The sequence below is a fragment of the Bos indicus x Bos taurus genome, chromosome 2 (assembly GCF_003369695.1).
Source record: "Bos indicus x Bos taurus breed Angus x Brahman F1 hybrid chromosome 2, Bos_hybrid_MaternalHap_v2.0, whole genome shotgun sequence".
NCBI classification, from domain to species: domain Eukaryota; kingdom Metazoa; phylum Chordata; class Mammalia; order Artiodactyla; family Bovidae; genus Bos; species Bos indicus x Bos taurus.
In genome coordinates, this window is record NC_040077.1 from 33,762,349 (window position 1) to 33,781,223 (window position 18,875).

At 35.9% G+C, this 18,875-nt stretch overlaps 1 protein-coding gene across 4 annotated transcripts in view; it reads left to right on the top strand.

Annotated features, from left to right (window-relative positions):
* The window catches only part of KCNH7 (potassium voltage-gated channel subfamily H member 7), a 531,702-nt gene that overhangs the window by 367,458 nt on the left and 145,369 nt on the right, over positions 1–18,875 (top strand). For all 4 annotated transcript variants that reach the window (XM_027559164.1, XM_027559174.1, XM_027559183.1 and 1 more), the window contains exon 3: positions 6,110–6,265. In XM_027559164.1, coding sequence (XP_027414965.1) covers positions 6,110–6,265 — 156 coding nt within the window. The remainder of the gene's footprint in view (positions 1–6,109; positions 6,266–18,875) is intronic.

Genomic DNA, 18,875 nt, shown 5'->3' on the forward strand with positions numbered 1-18,875 from the left:
TATTCTCCAGTCTTTTTCTTCATTGTACTTTTTTACTTGATAGACTGAATACTGACATGTTTATTAACATGTCTCCCTTAGTTGGATATGTTACACAGGTTCAGGACCTTGATCTGTTTTCTCACAGCTGTTCTTCTCATTACCATCTGAGAACTCTGAACAGTACCTGACCCAATATTAGGTGCTCAGTGTACATTTTGGGGAGATTCACAGGTGACTCAGTAGGTAAAAATCTGCCTGCAATGCAGGAGATGTGGGTTCCATCTCTGGCTCAGGAAGATCCCTTGGAGAAGGGCATGGCAACCCACTCCAATTTTCTTGCCTGGGAAATCTCATGGATAGAGGAGCCTGGCAAGCTACATACAGTCCATCAGGTTGCAAAGAGTGAGACACAACTGAAGTGACAGCATATACATACACACCCACACATTTTTTTAATTTCAGGGTAAGACTACACCATGAGTATAAACTGTAGAATAAAGCATCTCTAAAGCAGCTCAAAGGGAGGAGTCTTGATATTTTATTTTAAAATGTGGCTGCTGCTAAGTTGCTTCACTCATGTCTGACTCTGTGCGACCCCATAGACAGCAGCCCACCAGGCTCCCCCATCCCTGGGATTCTCCAGGCAAGGACACTGGAGTGGGTTGCCATTTCCTTCTCCAATGCATGAAAGTGAAGAGTGAAAGTGAAGTCGCTCAGTTGTGTCCGACTCTCAGCAACCCCATGGACTGCAGCCTTCCAGACTCCTCCATCCATGGGATTTTCCAGGCAAGAGTGCTGGAGTGGGGTGCCATTGCCATCTACAAAATGTAGCTAGGAGTTTATTAATAAAAGAGTAATTATTCAGATTACTCCAAGTTTGCTTACTCTATGGCTACCATTAAAAATTAATATTCTAAACATTTTATTAAAATGAGCAGTGTTCCTTCTAAGCAGCCTTTCCTGCTTTGACAATGTTTTCACTCGGGAGACAAAACATGGAAATGAACCCGAGTCTTACTAAATTAGTATAATTGCATGTATAATTTTATAATTATTTGATAATGTTATAAATAAGCTTTTTCTTATAAAAATTATTAATTTCATTTTAATATAACCAATATAACTTTCTTTCAACAAGGTCTGAACTCTTTAATTCTAGATTTTTTTTAATTCTCTTATTTAAACATTATAGAAAGTGTCTATTTTTGTCTTCATGGCTAGATTAGTGTTTGCTGGATTATGCTTCTGTTTCTCTGCTTCCACTGTTGCATTAAACAAAAATATTTAGGATCACACAGTAATGACTTCTTAGGGTAATGTTGCTTTACAAATGTGGTGTCTTAATAGAACTTGGAGTTTGTAGCATTATGCAAGCTAAATTGTTCTTGCACTGTAAAATGCATTTGATTCTTCTCCTCTTATAAATTCCATGTATCTCCTTTCAATATCTGCTTTCCAGGAGTCTATGCAAGATTGATGGAGACATTAAATTCAAAAACTAAAAGAGAAAAAAATGTAATGTGAGTCTTCAGTTGACTTTAAAGGAGATATATTGCTTAATAGAAACATTCAGGGAACAATGATAGTGGGCAGTAAATCCTAGATTAATTACATTTACTCAATGTGCTATAGAGCTAATTCATATAGCCAAACTTTTTTACAAAGCACTATCATTTCATGATTTTTTGCACTGGACAGTAAATGTACAAGCATTACTGTTAAAAGACAGGATTTTGCCCCCTTATTACTGAAAGCAAAATTACTCTTCTCTATTGCAAACCTAGTAGATGGCTATCCCTGCTGCTGCTGCTAAGTCGCTTCAGTCGTGTCCGATTCTGTGCGACCCCATAGACGGCAGCCCACCATGCTCCCCCGTCCCTGGGATTCTCCAGGCAAGAACACTGGAGTGGGTTGCCATTTCCTTCTCCAGTGCATGAAAGTGAAAGTGAAGTCGCTCAGTCGTGTCCGACTCTCAGCGACCCCATGGACTGCAGCCCACCAGGCTCCTCTGTCCATGGGATTTTCCAGGCAAGAGTACCCCTACGTCTTTTATTAATTGATTTCTCAAAAATCTGTCCTTCATATTTTATTGTACAGTCAACAGTAAACCTCATATTTTGAAAGATTTGAAACTGCTAAGTAACAAATCTGTGAATTCACAATGATATTCTAAATGATTCAGGAAATGTCATTTTAAGTGGTAAAATCAATATGTATTTTGGTTCATTATCAAAATACATAATGACTATTTCTAGCGTCTCCTCAGATTTTCTGTTTAACCATTTTGTATTGTGATGCCTGGCCTGAAGCAATTCTATTTTTAGTTCTAATGGAACAGTCTTAAATTGCTTATTTTCTGTTTACTAAAGTCATCCTGTTTGTTACCATGGAAACTATGACAGCTGCTCCAGCTAACTATTTTATTAAATGAATTGAAGATGTAGCTGAAGACTGTGAAGGTGCAGCATCTCATTCTTAAAACGTATTTTCCAACAACTGCAAAACTATGGCCAATCTGTAGAAAAAATGAAATTAATTATGAATAAGATCTTCTACATTTCAAATTAGGGAGGCTTATCCACATTTGAAAATCTGAATATAACTAGCACATAGTCTTCCCCAACCTACAAAGGGTATGTCTTTTAAAAGTGTATCTGTAAATCTATTCCTTGGAAATTGGAGCACATTAACCCGTTTATGAAATAATTTCATAAATAATAATTAGGTCTCCAGGACCACCCTCAAAAGCCCTTTGACCTGTAATGTCTCAATTGATAGCAATATTAGCAATAGCCTTTGTTCTCAGTTCTGGCAGCAGGAGACAAGTTTCAGAAATGTGAAGAAAGGGAAGAGTTTTCTCATACCCCGGTGCCCCTGTCTCTAGCCTCTTGGGGTCCTCTTATTACCAACTCTCCTGGGTTGATCCTCAACAGGGTCCTCCTGCCCAGTGTCATTCAAGCCAATAAAAGAAGACTGAGGTTCAGTTCAGAAGCAAAGGAAAACTTATTATTTGATCTAAGAATGGAGAGGTGCAATCATCTGCTCTAGAGTCCAAGCTCTATCACTTCAAACATTGTGGCTGGGACCCCTTTATAGGGTTCTGTCTGCAGGGGAGAGGGGTGGAGTTCTGGTGAGTGGGGCAGGGCTATGCTACTCCCCGCTCCAGATTGTAGTGCTAGGGATACAGTGACTCTGCACAGGCCTAGGGAGTTGCGGTGTTAGGCGCAGCCATTTTGCTCTAGCAACTCTGGTCTGAAGTGCTGAGTGCAAGGCCTCTGCCTGAGGCATCCTACTAGCAAGGGAATCTAAATTAAGCACGAAAGAGCTTAGACTTTATCTAAACGCCTAGATTCCATCTTATTTTTCCTGTGGACCCTGTGGGCTTTGCAGAGACACTCTCACTTTAGCACATCTTTCTTCAGAGTTTAACTTCCCTTCAAGTTTCACTTGGTGAAAAGGACTTCTCTGGTGGCTCAGACGGTAAAGCGTCTGCCTACAATGTGGGAGATCAGGGTTCAATCCCTGAGTCAGGAAGATCTGGAGAAGGAAATGGCAACCCACACCAGTATACTTGCCTGGAAAATCCCATGAATGGAGGAGCCTGGTAGGCTACAGTCCATGGGGTTGCAAAGAGTTGGACACGACTGAGTAAGTTCACTTCAAGTTTCACACTTCGATCCTGCTTTTACAATGAACCATCATTCTCCTCAAGAGTCAAGATGTTCCCAAATAATTGTTTTAAAAAGAGGGAAAGCAATCAAAAGACTCTATTGTCTGAATGATTGAACTCTTCCTGAAGTTTTTGCATTTTAAAACATTCAATATTTTTTTACCCAAAACAAATCCCTAACACATAAGATTTCCATAACCACAACTAAAGAAAATATTCAGAGGGTAAATGTGTGAGGAAACTGCTCTGAGGATATACTCAGATTTAGAAATCAGGCCAAGGAATCAGGCAGAAGTCAGTTGATACGAAAAGTCAGCTTCTTTATTGTCTTCCCTAAATCTTGGATCTTGGGTTAGCTGTTCAAGGATGGATAGCAGTGGTTAGTTGTAAATTGAGTCATCTTTTTGTTCATTTAATTTCCAGGAGATTTTAATAAAATGTATCTTTTAGCCCTACAATTGTGCTTTTAAAAGAATGTCATCTTCTTGGTTAAAGAGATCAAATTAACACAATAATATAGACAAACATTTTGTTCTTATTTTCTAACAGAATACAAACCAAACAAAATCATTGTGATTTGATCATTGTGAATTTTACACAAAAAAGGAAAGAATTATTCAGTTCAGTTCACTTCAGTCACTCAGTCGTGTCCGACTCTTTGCAACCCAATGAATTGCAGCATACCAGTCCTCCCTGTCCATCACCAACTCCCAGAGTTCACTCAAACTCATGTCCATTGAGTCAGTGATGCCATCCAGCCATCTCATCCTCTGTTGGCCCCTTCTCCTTCTGCCCCTAATCCCTCCCAGCATCAGAATCTTTTCCAATGAGTCAATACTTCACATGAGGTGGCCAAAGTATTGGAGTTTCAACTTTAGCATCAGTCCTTCCAAAGAACACCCAGGACTGATCTCCTTTAGGATGGACTGGTTGGATGTCCTTGCAGTCCAAGGGACTCTCAAGAGTCTTCTCCAACACCACAGTTCAAAAGTATCAATTCTTTGGCTCTCAGCTTTCTTCACAGTCCAACTCTCATATCCATACATGACCACTGGAAAAACCATAGCCTTGACTAGACAGACCTTTGTTGGCAAAGTGATGTCTCTGCTTTTGAATATGCTATCTAGGTTGGTCATAACTTTCCTTCCAAGGAGTAAGCGTCTCTTAATTTCATGGCTGCAATCACCATCTGCAGTGATTTTGGAGCCCCCCAAAATAAAGCCTGACACTGTTTCCACTATTTCCCCATCTATTTGCCATAAAGTGATGGGACCAGATGCCATGATCTTAGTTTTCTGAATGTTGAGCTTTAAGCCAACTTTTTCACTCTTCTCTTTCACTTTTATCAAGAGGCTTTTTAGTTCCTCTTTACTTTCTGCCATAAGGGTGGTGTCATCTGCATATCTGAGGTTATTGATATTCCTCCCGGCAATCTTGATTCCAGCTTGTGCTTCTTCCAGCCCAGCATTTCTCATGATGTACTCTGCATACAAGTTAAATAAGCAGGGTGACAATATACAGCCTTGACGTACTCCTTTTCCTATTTGGAACCAGTCTGTTGTTCCATGTCCAGTTCTAACTGTTGCTTCCTGACCTGTATATAGGTTTCTCAAGAGGCAGGTCAGGTGGTCTGGTATTCCCATCTCTTGCAGAAGTTTCCACAGCTTAGTGTGATCCACACAGTCAAAGGCTTTGGCATAGTCAATAAAGCAGAAATAGGTGTTTTTCTGGAACTTTCTTGCTTTTTCGATGATCCAACGGATGTTCGCAATTTGATCTCTGGTTCCTCTGCCTTTTCTAAAACCAGCTTGAACATCTGGAAGTTCATGGTTCATGTATTTCAGTTTTTCTCATCTTGAAAAAAAAACTCTGAAATTATTTGCTTTTTCTTCTTTAATTTCTTGAACATCAAACAGTAAATTATTGATTCTGTCTTAAATATGTCCTAAAAAAATAAAAAGAATTATTAGGACATCTTTAAGACAGAATCAATAATTTACTGTTTGATGTTCAAGAAATTAAAGAAGAAAAAGGAAATAATTTCTGATTTTTTTCAAGATGAGAAAAACTGAGTTATCTTTATTGTTTATACAACTATACTTTATATAGATTCAGAATTAATCAAAATATATAAAGGCTAAGAGTTATTTCTAGAAATGTAAAGAAATTGTCTTTTTTTTTAAATTAAAGTGATGAGTATAAGAACAAATGAGATTTGATATTCTGTCTTTCTATAATGTAGTAGCTGAATTTTCCTGTAAAATATTTCTGGCAAATCTGTGTATTTTATGTAAATATATATGCAATAAAATATGAAATGAGAAATTAAATTTTTAATTGAATTTCACTGATCTTTTAGGATGGAAAATTCTACAGGGCTTTATTAGAATTTTAATATTACTGACACTTCAAATGAAGACATAATTTTGACCTTATACTCATTTTTTATCTTCTTAGGGTCCACTTTCATTTGTAATACTCACATAATTCCAGTGAAAAACCAAGAGGGCGTAGCTATGATGTTCATCATTAATTTTGAATATGTGAGAAATGAAGAAAATGCTGCTTCGCCAGAGAGGGTAAATCCAATATTACCAGTCAAAACTGTAAACCGTAAGTAAATGACAACATGTACGTGTTTCTTTATTTTTATGGTAATCTTATTAATAGAGTTGCTAACATGGAACTATTTTTACATTTCATCTTGTGATACTGAATTCTTTTCATCTGAAATTAATTTAGGATTTTGCATCAATACTCATCAGGAAAATCGCTCTGTAATTTTTGAGGGTGTATATGCAATTTCCCTAGGTATTATTATCAACATTATAATTACTTTGGAAAATAGTTTAGAATTTATTCTCTATTTTCTATGCTACATAAATAACCATTTCAGTTTTTCAACTGTTTAATAAAATAGAGACTGCATTTTATTTTCCAGTTTTTATACATCTAATAGTTTTCTCTTGTCTAATTGATCTGGCTATTACCTTCCAACATATTATTAAAAAGAAATTGATAGTGAAATCACTTATTCCTGATTTTTGTGTGAATGCCACCAGTGATCCGCATTAATTCAAATGGTTGAGTGGAACGTGTTTTGTAATTTTATGGAAGTTTCCATTTGCTTCTATTTATTAATGGGTGTTGAAATTTGTAAATTACCTTTTCAGCATCTTTGGAAACAAATTTACTATTCTGTTTCCTTATTTTTATGGTAAATCTTATTCATAAAGTTACTAACATGGAACTGTTCTTTTGTCTGTGAAAGAAGCCACATTTGGGCATGATGTATTTTATCCTGTAATATTGAATTCATTTCATCTAAAATTAATTTAGGATTTTGCATCCATACTCATCAGGAAAATTGCTCTGTAATTTTTGACTGCATATGTGCAATTTCATTAGGTATTATTATCAACATTATAATTACTTTGGAAAATTATTTGTAATGTCTTCTCTTTTCTATGATATGCAATAATAACAAATAGTTTGGGGATTATCAGTCAGTTCAGTTTAGTCACTCAGTCCTGTCTAACTGTGATCCCGTGGACTGCAGCACACCAGGCATCTCTGTCCATCGCCAATTCCCAGAATTTACTCAAACTCATGTCCATTAAGTCTGTGATGCCAGGATTATATGGGCTTTAAAACTTAAGTATAGCTCCCCTGTGAAATCATCGAAACCTGGTACTTGTTCATGGAGTAGCTTTTTGAAATTTCTTTTCCTCCAGAGGGGCTTCCCTGATAGCTCAGTTGGTAAAGAATCCGCCTGCAATGTGGAGACTTGGGGTCAATCCATGGGTTGGGAAGATCCCCTGGAGAAGGGAAAGGCTATTGATTCCAGTATTCTGGCCTGGAGAATCCCATGCACTGTATAGTCCATGGGGTCCCAAAGAGTCGGACACAACTGGGCGACTTTCACTGTCACTGTTGCTCCAGAGATTAGACTATTCAAATTATCCTGCTCAACTATTATCAGTACCCTTGTACTCCTCTGCATACTTAGTCTTTTACCATTCAGTTTGTCAGTTTAAATTATATTATTTCATTCCCCATTTTTACCAACAAGGCATTTGATGAGCTTATATTATATTTCCTTCTCTTTGCATTCCCTTGGTTGCAGTACTTCTGGCTTCTCAGGATGTAATTTACATACTTCTCACTTTTCTTTTGCCTTAAATTTCTAGTGAAATGTATTCAATGCTCACCACTTGTCTTTTTGTCAAAGTCTCACCAAACAAACTTCTTGGATAAAGTTCATCCTCTTTAGGAGATGTTCATAAGTAAATCAACACGGCCTTTCTGCAGCCTCCACAGTTTTAGGACAGACTGGGTAGATATAAGCTATTTGGTCCACACTTTGTTGCCCTGTGAACCTAGAAGATGGTGTTCCACGTTTCCTGCATCAAATTTTCCTAATGAAAAATCTGATGCCAACGCTTGTCTGCACTTTGTAAGTGATTTTGTTATTTTTCTGATTCCCAGAAAATTTCAAAAATAAACTAATAATGGTAGATTTTAATACTTTTCTTTCAAATGAAAACAGACTTTTAAAGTCTAAAACTATTGCTTTTATATGTCTAGGTTTGACATTCTATGTCAATTTTTCCAGATGTATGGTGGGTCCTTTCAATATGTACATTCAATTCATGTTATACTTCAGGAAATTTTGTTGAATTATAATGTTAATAGCTATTTTCTTTTGGTCTATTTGTCTTTTTCAGAGACTCAAATAATAAACTCAAGTAACCTTGCACCTTCTTTGCCTGTCTTTCATATCCACCACTTCCTTTCTAGTCCTTTTTTCTGTCTTTGTTCTATTTTATTTTCTTAACTTCTCTCATTTCTGACCTATATTCTTATGGTTTGCTTGTAATATGATCTTAATTTTTTAGATAATTGTGTCTTTTTTCTATCTTGAATGTATTGCCTGTATTCTTTCAGTCTTGCTTTGCATTTTCTGCTTTGTCCAGATTTTATTCTATGTTCTTGAATTCCTAATTTATAATCTTATTTCATATCTCTAATTACTGGCATAAAATTTGAAATTTATTTTGGGGTGCTATATACCTATTCTGTCTTATGGCCAGGTACATAACACACTTTCTTCTGCACGTTTTTATTCCTGTTTCCTGTTTTTCTCTTATGATATCTTTGTACATATATTAGAGTTTTCTTTGTACAGATATTAGAGATATCTTTGTACAGATAATCCATTCATTAAGGACTTTCCTGGACGATCCCTAATGAGAAATATCTGGTGGGGGGGGGAAGAGAATAGGTCTTGTTTGAGTGGCTTCTTAAATTTTTCAGTTCAAAGTTTGATTCATGTATAGCAAGGAGTTTGTAAATGTGCGGGTTTTGTGGAGGAAGTTTCTTGTTCTTTAAAATATATGACACTAATTGATTTTGTTGTTTGCTTGTTTTTGTCTTCTGATTATTCTATTCCTTCGTATGTGAATATGGAGAACTTATATTTATCTGCTTCCATATTTCCTAGCTTCCAAGGGACAATTCCACCTTTGAAGATACTTCCCCCTCTCCAAGAAGTAGTGCTTTTCCAAAGCTTACATGTGGGTCTTGTACACTTTTCTAGCCACTTTTATTATCCCCCTTTTAACCAAAGCTTTCTCCATTAAGGTCACAGAATTTCTCTCAATATTTCTTACTCAGTGTGAAACTGTCTTCTTCTGAGAGTAAACTCTATTTGATATGTGTTCCATTACTCTAAGGAGACTTTTGTGCTCCCATTTTTTCCACTTATTTTCTGCTTAATATTGTATTGTGTTCTTGAGCAATTCTTTTGGTCTTGGGCAGTTATTTCCCTGGCTACATGTAAATTAACGTTTGTAATGTCTTGCTCTAATTACTCTTTAGGCATAGTTTATAGGTATTTTTATTTGCCTCCCTTATTAATCTTTGTAGTTTTTAGGAGGATCTATGAGCAAATGAAAATTTAAGTTACTGTCGTTGTCTGTGGGAAACTGGAAGACTTATCCCAAAACTTTAATATTGAAAAAATAAATTGTTATACTATATGTAAATCAGAAGGATAAATATATGTCAAATAAAAAACCCGGTCCCAAAGCCTATGTTGCAAAATGAACTAATTCTAAATCAAATGTACACCAGCTAAAAAATTTTCATAGTGTCAGTTGCTTTCTTAGCTGCATCGAAATGACATTATAGTATCCTGTTAAGGCAATACTGGGACATAATATATTAGTGTAATACAATTCCAATATTCTGAATATTTTACCCTGAACAATATCACACTTGGGAAAAACTATCAAAATGACCCATTTGTCAGTCTCCCAGGTGACATGTTTATAACAAAACTGAAGTACTATAAAAAATTAGTATAATACCAAGATTTGTTCCTTTAAGTTGATTACTATTTTTGCTTTCTTTATATTTTCTGCTAACAAACTTCATCACTATTGAATGGTTCTCAAGAATATACTTTAGGCAATCTCAGGTTGTATTTTGATTATGAATGTCAATAAGATAATCTGTTTTGGGGGAAGCCTAGTTTTGTTTCTTTTTTGTCTTCAGAAAGTCTTCATTTCTCCCCCAGAATAGTTGTCTTTCATGGTCCATCAAATTGGATGAGAGCGAAAAAAGGGAGTAGTGTATTAGTTGTATGGCAAAAAAAAAAAAAAAAAAGATTAAAAAAAAAAAGGATTCATTTCACACTGAAATACAAACGGATAATTGAAGCTTTGATTTCTTGAATGGAAGATAATCTCTACAGTAGCCTCCCAGAATGTCATACATAATATATGCAACTTTATACTATGATTAAAATAGCATCTCTTGTGCAAGTCACGGCAAATTCAGTAGAGATTGTTCCTTATTATGTGAACATGAGTGGTTTCCCTACACTGCAGCTGTCACTCAAACAGGGAATCATTAGAGAGAGTACAAATACGCAGATAAAATTGTTTCCAGAGCATTACAAAGGCCTATTATTTATAACCATTATATTGGTTTTGATTATACCTTCTGTCATTATATGCTCTAAATTTCTTTTTACTTGGTGTCAATTTTTGAAGAGTTGATTATTAAATCAAGCAGAAAAGTTAAAGACAGACAAATTATATTTGGTAGCTTCTGCTATCCAAGTTCTGCTTTGCATCATTTCTGATCTTTGGAAAATTCCCCTGTTTTTCCTTAAAGTATAATTTTGCTACCTTTGTAAAATAATATATTGACTATATCAAACATTGTTGCTCAGTTGCTGCTGCTGCTGCTGCTAAGTCGCTTCAGTCGTGTCTGACTCTGTGCAACCCCATAGATGGCAGCCCATCAGGCTTCCCTGTCCCTTAGATTCTCCAGGCAAGAACACTGGAGTGGATTGCCATTTCCTTCTCCAATGCATGAAAGTGAAAAGTGAAAGGGAAGTCACTCAGTCGTGTCCGACTCTTCATGACCCCATGGACTGCAGCCTACCAGGCTCCTCCGTCCATGGGATTTTCCAGGCAAGAGTACTGGAGTGGGGTGCCATTGCCTTCTCCCTGTTGCTCAGTTGGTGGCCACAAAACAAATAAACCAATGAAAAATAAAATAAAACCAAATTTTGATAAACCCCATTCTGCAGAAAAACTTGAACTTTGAAAAAGCTTAATTTCTTATCTAAATAAGGAATATAAAAGTTTGTGTGTTAAGTGGGTGTCTGGGGGTGTATGCATGCCCTTAGTATTGGTATTAAATGAAAATAATAGGAAAAGGCTACTGTTTGTTTGAGAAGATGTAGGTGTCTATAAATTTAACTGCCTCTCCTGAAATGTAGACAAAATTTTTTAAAAAATGTGAAGTGACAAGAAATACAGATGAAAAGGAAATGAAGTATTAAATTGAGAATATTAAGTAATAGAGAAGAAGCTATTAGTAAATACACAATTGAAAAGATACATCATGAAAAGACACTGTGATAAATTGGGTGGAGTAAATTGTGGGAACTTAGAGACTTGTATTGAATAAAAAGGTGAATCAGTTCTCAGCACAAATATCTAGTTTCTAAGTCAAGAATACAACACAACAAAAGTAAGCAGCTTTCTCTGGGAAGAATTAATTTTTCACAAACTTAATCTCTGTTGAAGATATAGAACCAGCCATAAATAGATGACTTATTATTCCTGAAGAAAGTACAGGAGAGAGTATTATTCTAGTAGGTCTAACTATCAAATTAATAAATACTGCACAATTGTGTTGATTAATTACTCCATAATGAATATAAATACCAATTATAATACATAATTAAACCTTTTCTCACTGATGGTTTAAACTCTGTAATCTGAATAGTGGAAATGATACTGAGTGGAGGATAAAAATCTACTCTTCCTCCCAAATAAAAGGGGATCACATCTAAAGGAAATAACAGCAATGCAGCAATGGGATAATGTGGTCTCTTCTTTTTCTGCTCTTATATCTGTTGCTATCAAATATTTGTACAACATGGAAGATACCAAACTATGTGTTCATGCTTACACTATTTATTTCAAAGTTAATTGTCATCAAGTTTAAGAGGTTTCTGTTTTTATTATTTTAAATAAAATATTTTAAAATGTTACTTTACATGTATATTTAAATCTAGTGTTTCTTCTACTTGACAACAAAAATCTAGGGTCACCAGTCTGGTTCACACAGACACACATACACATTCTCATTTGTTAAAAATCTCTTTAAGGTGTTTGGGAAACCTAAATTAAACAAAAACAATATACAACCCAACAAAAAATAAATACATTCCATCTTCTTTTTATGTCTTAAAACCAAAAAGTCAGTTTGAGCCACTATAAATGCTGACCTTAAGTTCATATCCCCAAATAAATTTTAACTAATAACATTCACTCCTCTTATCAATTTAAAATAGCTTTTTGTTTGTCTATTTAATCTACTGCTTCCATCACAGTCAAAAATCCATGAAGTTTTCTCGTTTTACTAAACTTTAAACATATCTCAACAAGAAAACAGGCCCATGTTTAAGTCTTTTTAGTCAGAGAAAAATAATGAATTTTATCATTTAGTGACTACACTACATGTAAAAATTGCACATAAAATACTAATTTTTTTAGATAATTTTCATCTCTTTCCATTAATAAGTATTTCAAAACTTCATCAAGGTTTTCATGACTCTCTTGTCAAATCCACCTCCTTTGTCAGACAGATCACCTCACCTTCCACATCTCAGAGGGCTTGGGGAGGGCTGAAGGAAGTCCTTTCATCAGCCCAGCGTCAACAAATGTATCTCATTCCTGGTGACAAAGAGCAAGAGAGGTGAGGGCTGTGGAAAACTAAAGAAGCTCACTTTATTTTAAGTATCCAGGAGCACTTAAGCTCCACTTCATAGGAGGAATGTTGTATTTTCTTCCATATCCCCCATTTTGCAAAGAGTGAGTACCTATTGGCTCAGTTATAAAGAATTCACCAGCCAATGCAAGAGACATGGATTGATCCCTGAATCGGGAAGATCCCCTGGAGAAGGAAATGGCAATACATTCCACTATTCTTGCCTGGGAAATCCCATTGACAGAGGAGCCTGGAGGGCTACAGTCCATGGGGTCACAAAAGAGTCAGACACGACTTAGCAACTGACAACAATAACAACACATATTTGTAGAATATATAAATATTAAATATAAGTTATTATTTGCATTGAGTAATTAAGTCATTTTTCCTACTGAATGAGCATTAGTCAGTGATATCCTGATACTGAGACCAGCAACATCATCTTATAACATGTTTGAAATGTAGTTTGCTGGACCTTACACTAGAACACCTGATTCATTAACACAGAGATACAGCAATCTGTATTTTGAAAAACTCTTCAGGACATTCTGACACATTGAAGTTTGAGAACAACTGTTCTAGGTTATTAATGGTTAGATAAAAATACATTTTAGAGGAAGCTACACATAAAAATAAAGTTAAAATTTTACAGTATCTTATTTTCACAGTTATTTTCAAAAGTGAACTTTTTCATTTAATTTCATTAAGGTATTATAAAAGGGACTCCATTATCTTTGAAATGATTAAAAATATCCTCTACAAATCAAAAGAGAATTTTTACTTTTATGCTTACTAAAATAAAAATTTGAATTACTCTGAAAGCTTTGCCTGAAGCAAAGTCTATACACACAAAATACAGTTGGTAATTTAGGCAATTATCTAGCTAATTTAAGCCAGTAAAATGTATTCGTATGCTTTGGACTCAATATCCTTAATAATTGACACATAAAACATATATCTTCCTGAATAGCTACGTTACTCCCTCATATTTGTATTTCAGGGTTCAGACCCCAAGCTAAGGAACAAAGACATTTTCTGTATAGCTGGTTTATAAAGGGCACTCACAATGTTTTTACTATTCTCCATTGGAGCTGAAAGTCATTCTTTAATTCAAAGATGAAGAGCTGTGGTAGTAACAGTTTCCCACTCAGCAAGCATTACTATAGAAACAATCCATTATTCAGATGAATTTAATTAAAGGTTTTACAACATAACTAATGTTTACTATTATCATGTGTGTGGAAGTTTCCTCTCTTTAAAGATTAAATTTGACATAGAAAAAGGAACCATGACATTGTTGCTAAAAGAAATCTGGGAAAAGTTCAGTCATAAGCTGCAATCAACTTTATATCATGCCACCACACCCCCCAGGATTTGGGCAAAATACATGTTTCTAGGATCAAGAAAATTACTAATCATTAAAAATTATGCATTATCCTTTTGTTAGCAATGAATGTTAATGACAGCCTAAATGAGCATGTCCACATCAGAGTCCCTGTGTGCGTACCGTTTGGAAGAATTTGTTACTTAGCAACACCCAAATTAGGGACAGTCCCTATTTACACAGCATAAGGGTAACAGGTGTCTGTACCATTTGTGTTCGGAACACTCCATCAAAGAGTTCCTGTCGATTGTAACAACTATTAATACATGGTCATCTTGGGTCAATCTAGGTACAAATGTTATTACTTTTGCATAACATGAATGGACTCTTTAACTTGGCATTTTGAAAAGAAAGAATTCTATAAAAGAAAAACAAAATAGCAGTATTGTAAATCATACATTGATTTATTAAGCAGTTAATACTGGAAACCCAGTTAGGTATTTATAATTCTAATGTGTTTGATTTCATTTCCAGTGCCTCCTTGTGGAGGGATTTTTGACTTTGGGTGGCTAAGAGCAGTCCACCACCAGCCTGTCCCGTTTTCTGCCTTATCTCCCTTATTCTAAACCTGTGTTTTCTGCTTCTTTGCCCTCAAGATGAGCTAGCTAGGTTGGAAGCAGTGCTTCTCAGACATCATCAGCATTTGTGAACTTGATCCACAAGTTCTCTGCTGCTGCTATGGCTCCTGTGGTTATTCTCACTCCTACTATATCAATAACTTCCCCTGATGATCTTTACACATTCCTTCAAGATTCCTATCTTGTCCTATACTTATTGCCTTATTGTGAAATGTTTCTTTTTCTCCAGTATCTCTCACCCCAAGAAATGTCCCAGAAGTCTAAGTCTTTCAAGGCATTACAGATCACATCTGCTCCTTTAAAGGGTCCCAAATTTAGCTGCAGGTTTACCAGGTTGATGGACACCCTGGTGACCTTTTGTTTTCACAAACACCAGGACTGCACTGGCTTTACTGCCCCATTTGTCACCCACTAATCAGGTTAGCCAGGTCAGTACTGTGTTCACTCAGAATAATGTTTTTTTTCTTTTTTTTTCCCGCAGTCAAACTGCTAGCTACTGCCTTCTTTGACAATACTATGGGTTGTTCCAGCAGCCCATGGGCATCATCATAGACTCCTAACACATTAGTAGGTAGACATCTCCTCTCAGGGTGCCTCTGTGGAAATTTCTTACTGAAAAGGAAAAGTCAAATATGTCAATTATTTTTCCCTGTTTCTCCCATAAAATTTGATATGTTTCTCTCTCTGACTCAGAGATTAAAATTTTATTTCTCTGCACATCCAGAGCTAGTTGGTTGGAGAAAAGTCCCACAGTGATTTTAAGGCTTCCGATTTAAATGCCAGATGTGTGAATACCCTGGTCATAGAAAGGTACATTGATATTAATTCATGAATTCTTTTGTGTGATACTGACAGTGAAAGTGAAGTCGCTCAGTCGTGTCCGACTCTTTGCGACCCCATGGACTGTAGCCTATCAGGGTCCTCTGTCCATGGGCTTCTCCAGGCAAGAATACTGGAGTGGGTTGCCATTTCCTTCTCCAGGGGATCTTTCCAAACCAGGGATCGAACCCGGGTCTCCTGCATTGCAGGTGGATGCTTTACCATCTGAGCCACCAGGGAAGCTTACTCAGATCATTTTTTTCAGACCCTAGACTGACTGTCCTTCCCCATCTGTACCATAGGCACTGTGCCTGACACCTTCCTCAAGGCAGGGACAGATGCAGAAAATATTGGCCCCTGCAGGTACACAGCTCCATCCCTCACTGGGAGTTGTAGTCAAAGACAGGCACCTGCCTTACCCAAGGTCATGGCCCTTCCCATGGGATACCTGTAACCGGTGACTAGCTGCAACAGGGAGATACCTGACTTCATTTTGGCATAACTCTGAACGGCAAGTCCAGCTCCACAGCTCCCAAGAGGACAGGCTGAAGTTTTAGCTGCATTTTTGTATCAGTTTAAATAACTTCCTCTGACCAATCCTGTCTTCTTTTTTTTTTTTTTTTTTCTTATAGGCGTATCCCCTGAGGACGCATCCCCAAAACTCTTTTGCACGGTCTGTTTTCAGAGATCCAATCAAGATACTTCCCAGCACTCCAAATGCTTTGTGAGGGGAAATATCTCTGGTTGTGACCTTCACAACACCCTGCCACCCAGCCCCATATGCACACACACATGTCCTCTACTTACCCCACTGTAGTCTCCAGTTTGTGTGACTTCTTGAACGTACAATTTTTCCCACTTTTCAGTTTATAATTCAGCTAAGCAGAACCAAGCAAGGGTAATATCTTTTAATTTATATTTAACTTGAATTTAGTAGTAAAATGATTAAGTAGTCAAAAGTTCTAAGAGTTTGTGGAAATGATGAGAAATTAAACCAAGGGAATGGGGAATTTGTAATTGTGAGGAAATTCAGTGATTTAGCAATATATTGATAACTTTTTAGGAATATTTGGGTTTTCTGCAAGAAATATACTGTTTCTAATATTCCTAGGTATAGTCTTAAATTAGTGTCTTGTTTCATGTCAAAATTAGCACAATAGTTTTCTTCCAAATTTTAGATTAGAATCAGCTCTGGTTGAGTGAGGGAAGTGAGGAGAGAGAGACAGAGAAATAATTCAGATTGGTGAAAATTTCTCAATTTGGAAAATTTGATAAAACCATTTCCTAAAGTCCCATTACTGAAGGAGATAGGGATAGAAATGTAGTTGCGATCATTGTAATTCTGTGAGAACTGTGATTAGCTAAAAGTATATGTAAAGAAACTCAAAACTGGAAGGAATATTAAGAGTCAGCTAGTCCTAGAGGATTCTAAGGAAGGTTAGTGGAGGGATTTCAGATGGAGGAGATTTTGTTATTCAACCTTGAGATTATAAAAAATGTGTGCATGCATTTATCTACATTCATTTAGAGGAGAGATTTATGATTCTCAATAGATGGTTGTGTGAATATTTATGGAACAAAAAAACATGAAATCTGGGGTAAAACTGAAATTAAATCAAGGAAGCTGCTGTTTTATTTTGATTTTACCACCCTGATTCCCTATTTGACCCTGGGCCAAGTATTTAACATTTTTTCATGTATGGTTTGAAGTCATAATTATAGGTTTCAAAACAGAAGGACACTGGGAATATCTGTATCTTCTTGGGTGAGATGTAAACAGCTCTTATTTAAGTGTTAGCGCAAGGTGTATGAAGATGAAGCTTACAAATTTATATTCAGCAGTTTCATAGAAGGTACATGTCCTGAGAAAGACATTGTCATGATAGTTAATTATAAGTTCATGTATAGTAGAAATATCTCTCTCAAGTGAAAAATGATGCCTCTAAACAAAATTATGTTCATGTCAGTAGTTTATCAATACATATAATTGTTTTAGGGAATGTGTTAAAAGATGTATAACTCCCCCGCCCCGATTCTATTGTTATTATTTCAGACTTATTGAACGTTTTAGTAGATAGTAAGCTAAATAGTATCTCTTTTAGTTATTCAAATTAGAAAGCAAATATATTAAAATATGGAAGCAACTTACAAGGCTGTTTTTTAGTGTTAAGAATCATAAGGTTATACTTATCTATGTTTTATATTTGATGCCTGAGAGTGCTAGCACTGACCAAAATTCTCAATGTTTATTCTTTCCGGATGAACTGAGGTTAGACAACTAAATCTGTAATGCAATATAACATGGTCATATTAACCTAGTGATGCAGAAAAGACCATCTGTACCACCTTGGATATGACTAAACTGTAGGAGCAATCTAAATGCCTTGTGCAGTCATTAATTTAAGAAAGGCAGGGAATTGTTTTTAAATGTGGAGGGTAATGTAATGGATTAAAAATGAATAAAAGTAGGCACTGACCTCAGTGCATTGTAATAAGCTTGCAGAATTGATTTGTAAACTGCTTTATAAGTCAATTCCAAGTGCATTAAAAACTAATCAAATGACTTTGATGCAGTTCACTGATTTTTAACTTGGCAATTTACTTGAGCATATAAAAGTTGTTAGTAGAATTATATAAGAATGCTTGCAAAATAGATACTGTGATGTACTGTTATTTAATCATATGCACACAGTGATTACTGTCACCTACTAATTAATCCAGAGCTTAATGTTGAATGTACCTGGAATTTGTGCACTGTGTCCTTTGATCAGAAAGATAAATTCTATTTCAATTATATTTGCCACTGTTAACTACTAGCACACAAAACCTAACAGTAAGAATTTAGCCTGCCTAATTCTAAAATTTTCTGTAATTGGTATTTTACATAAAATACACTAGATTTGAGGAGTTTGAAAACACTTCTGCGTATGCTCTAGAATCAGAAAGATAGCAATTAATAACCTCTGGGGAAAAGGTGACAATTAAGAGCATGTGTTGTATTAGGCATATAGGGCATGATATAAACTTCACCATTTTCATCAGCTGTTGGATTCTACTCAGTTAAATTGGTGAATATGAGTAAATACAGTTCCAGGAGGCTGTGTGTATATGCTAAGTTGCTTGAGTTGTGCCCGACTCTTTTCAATGC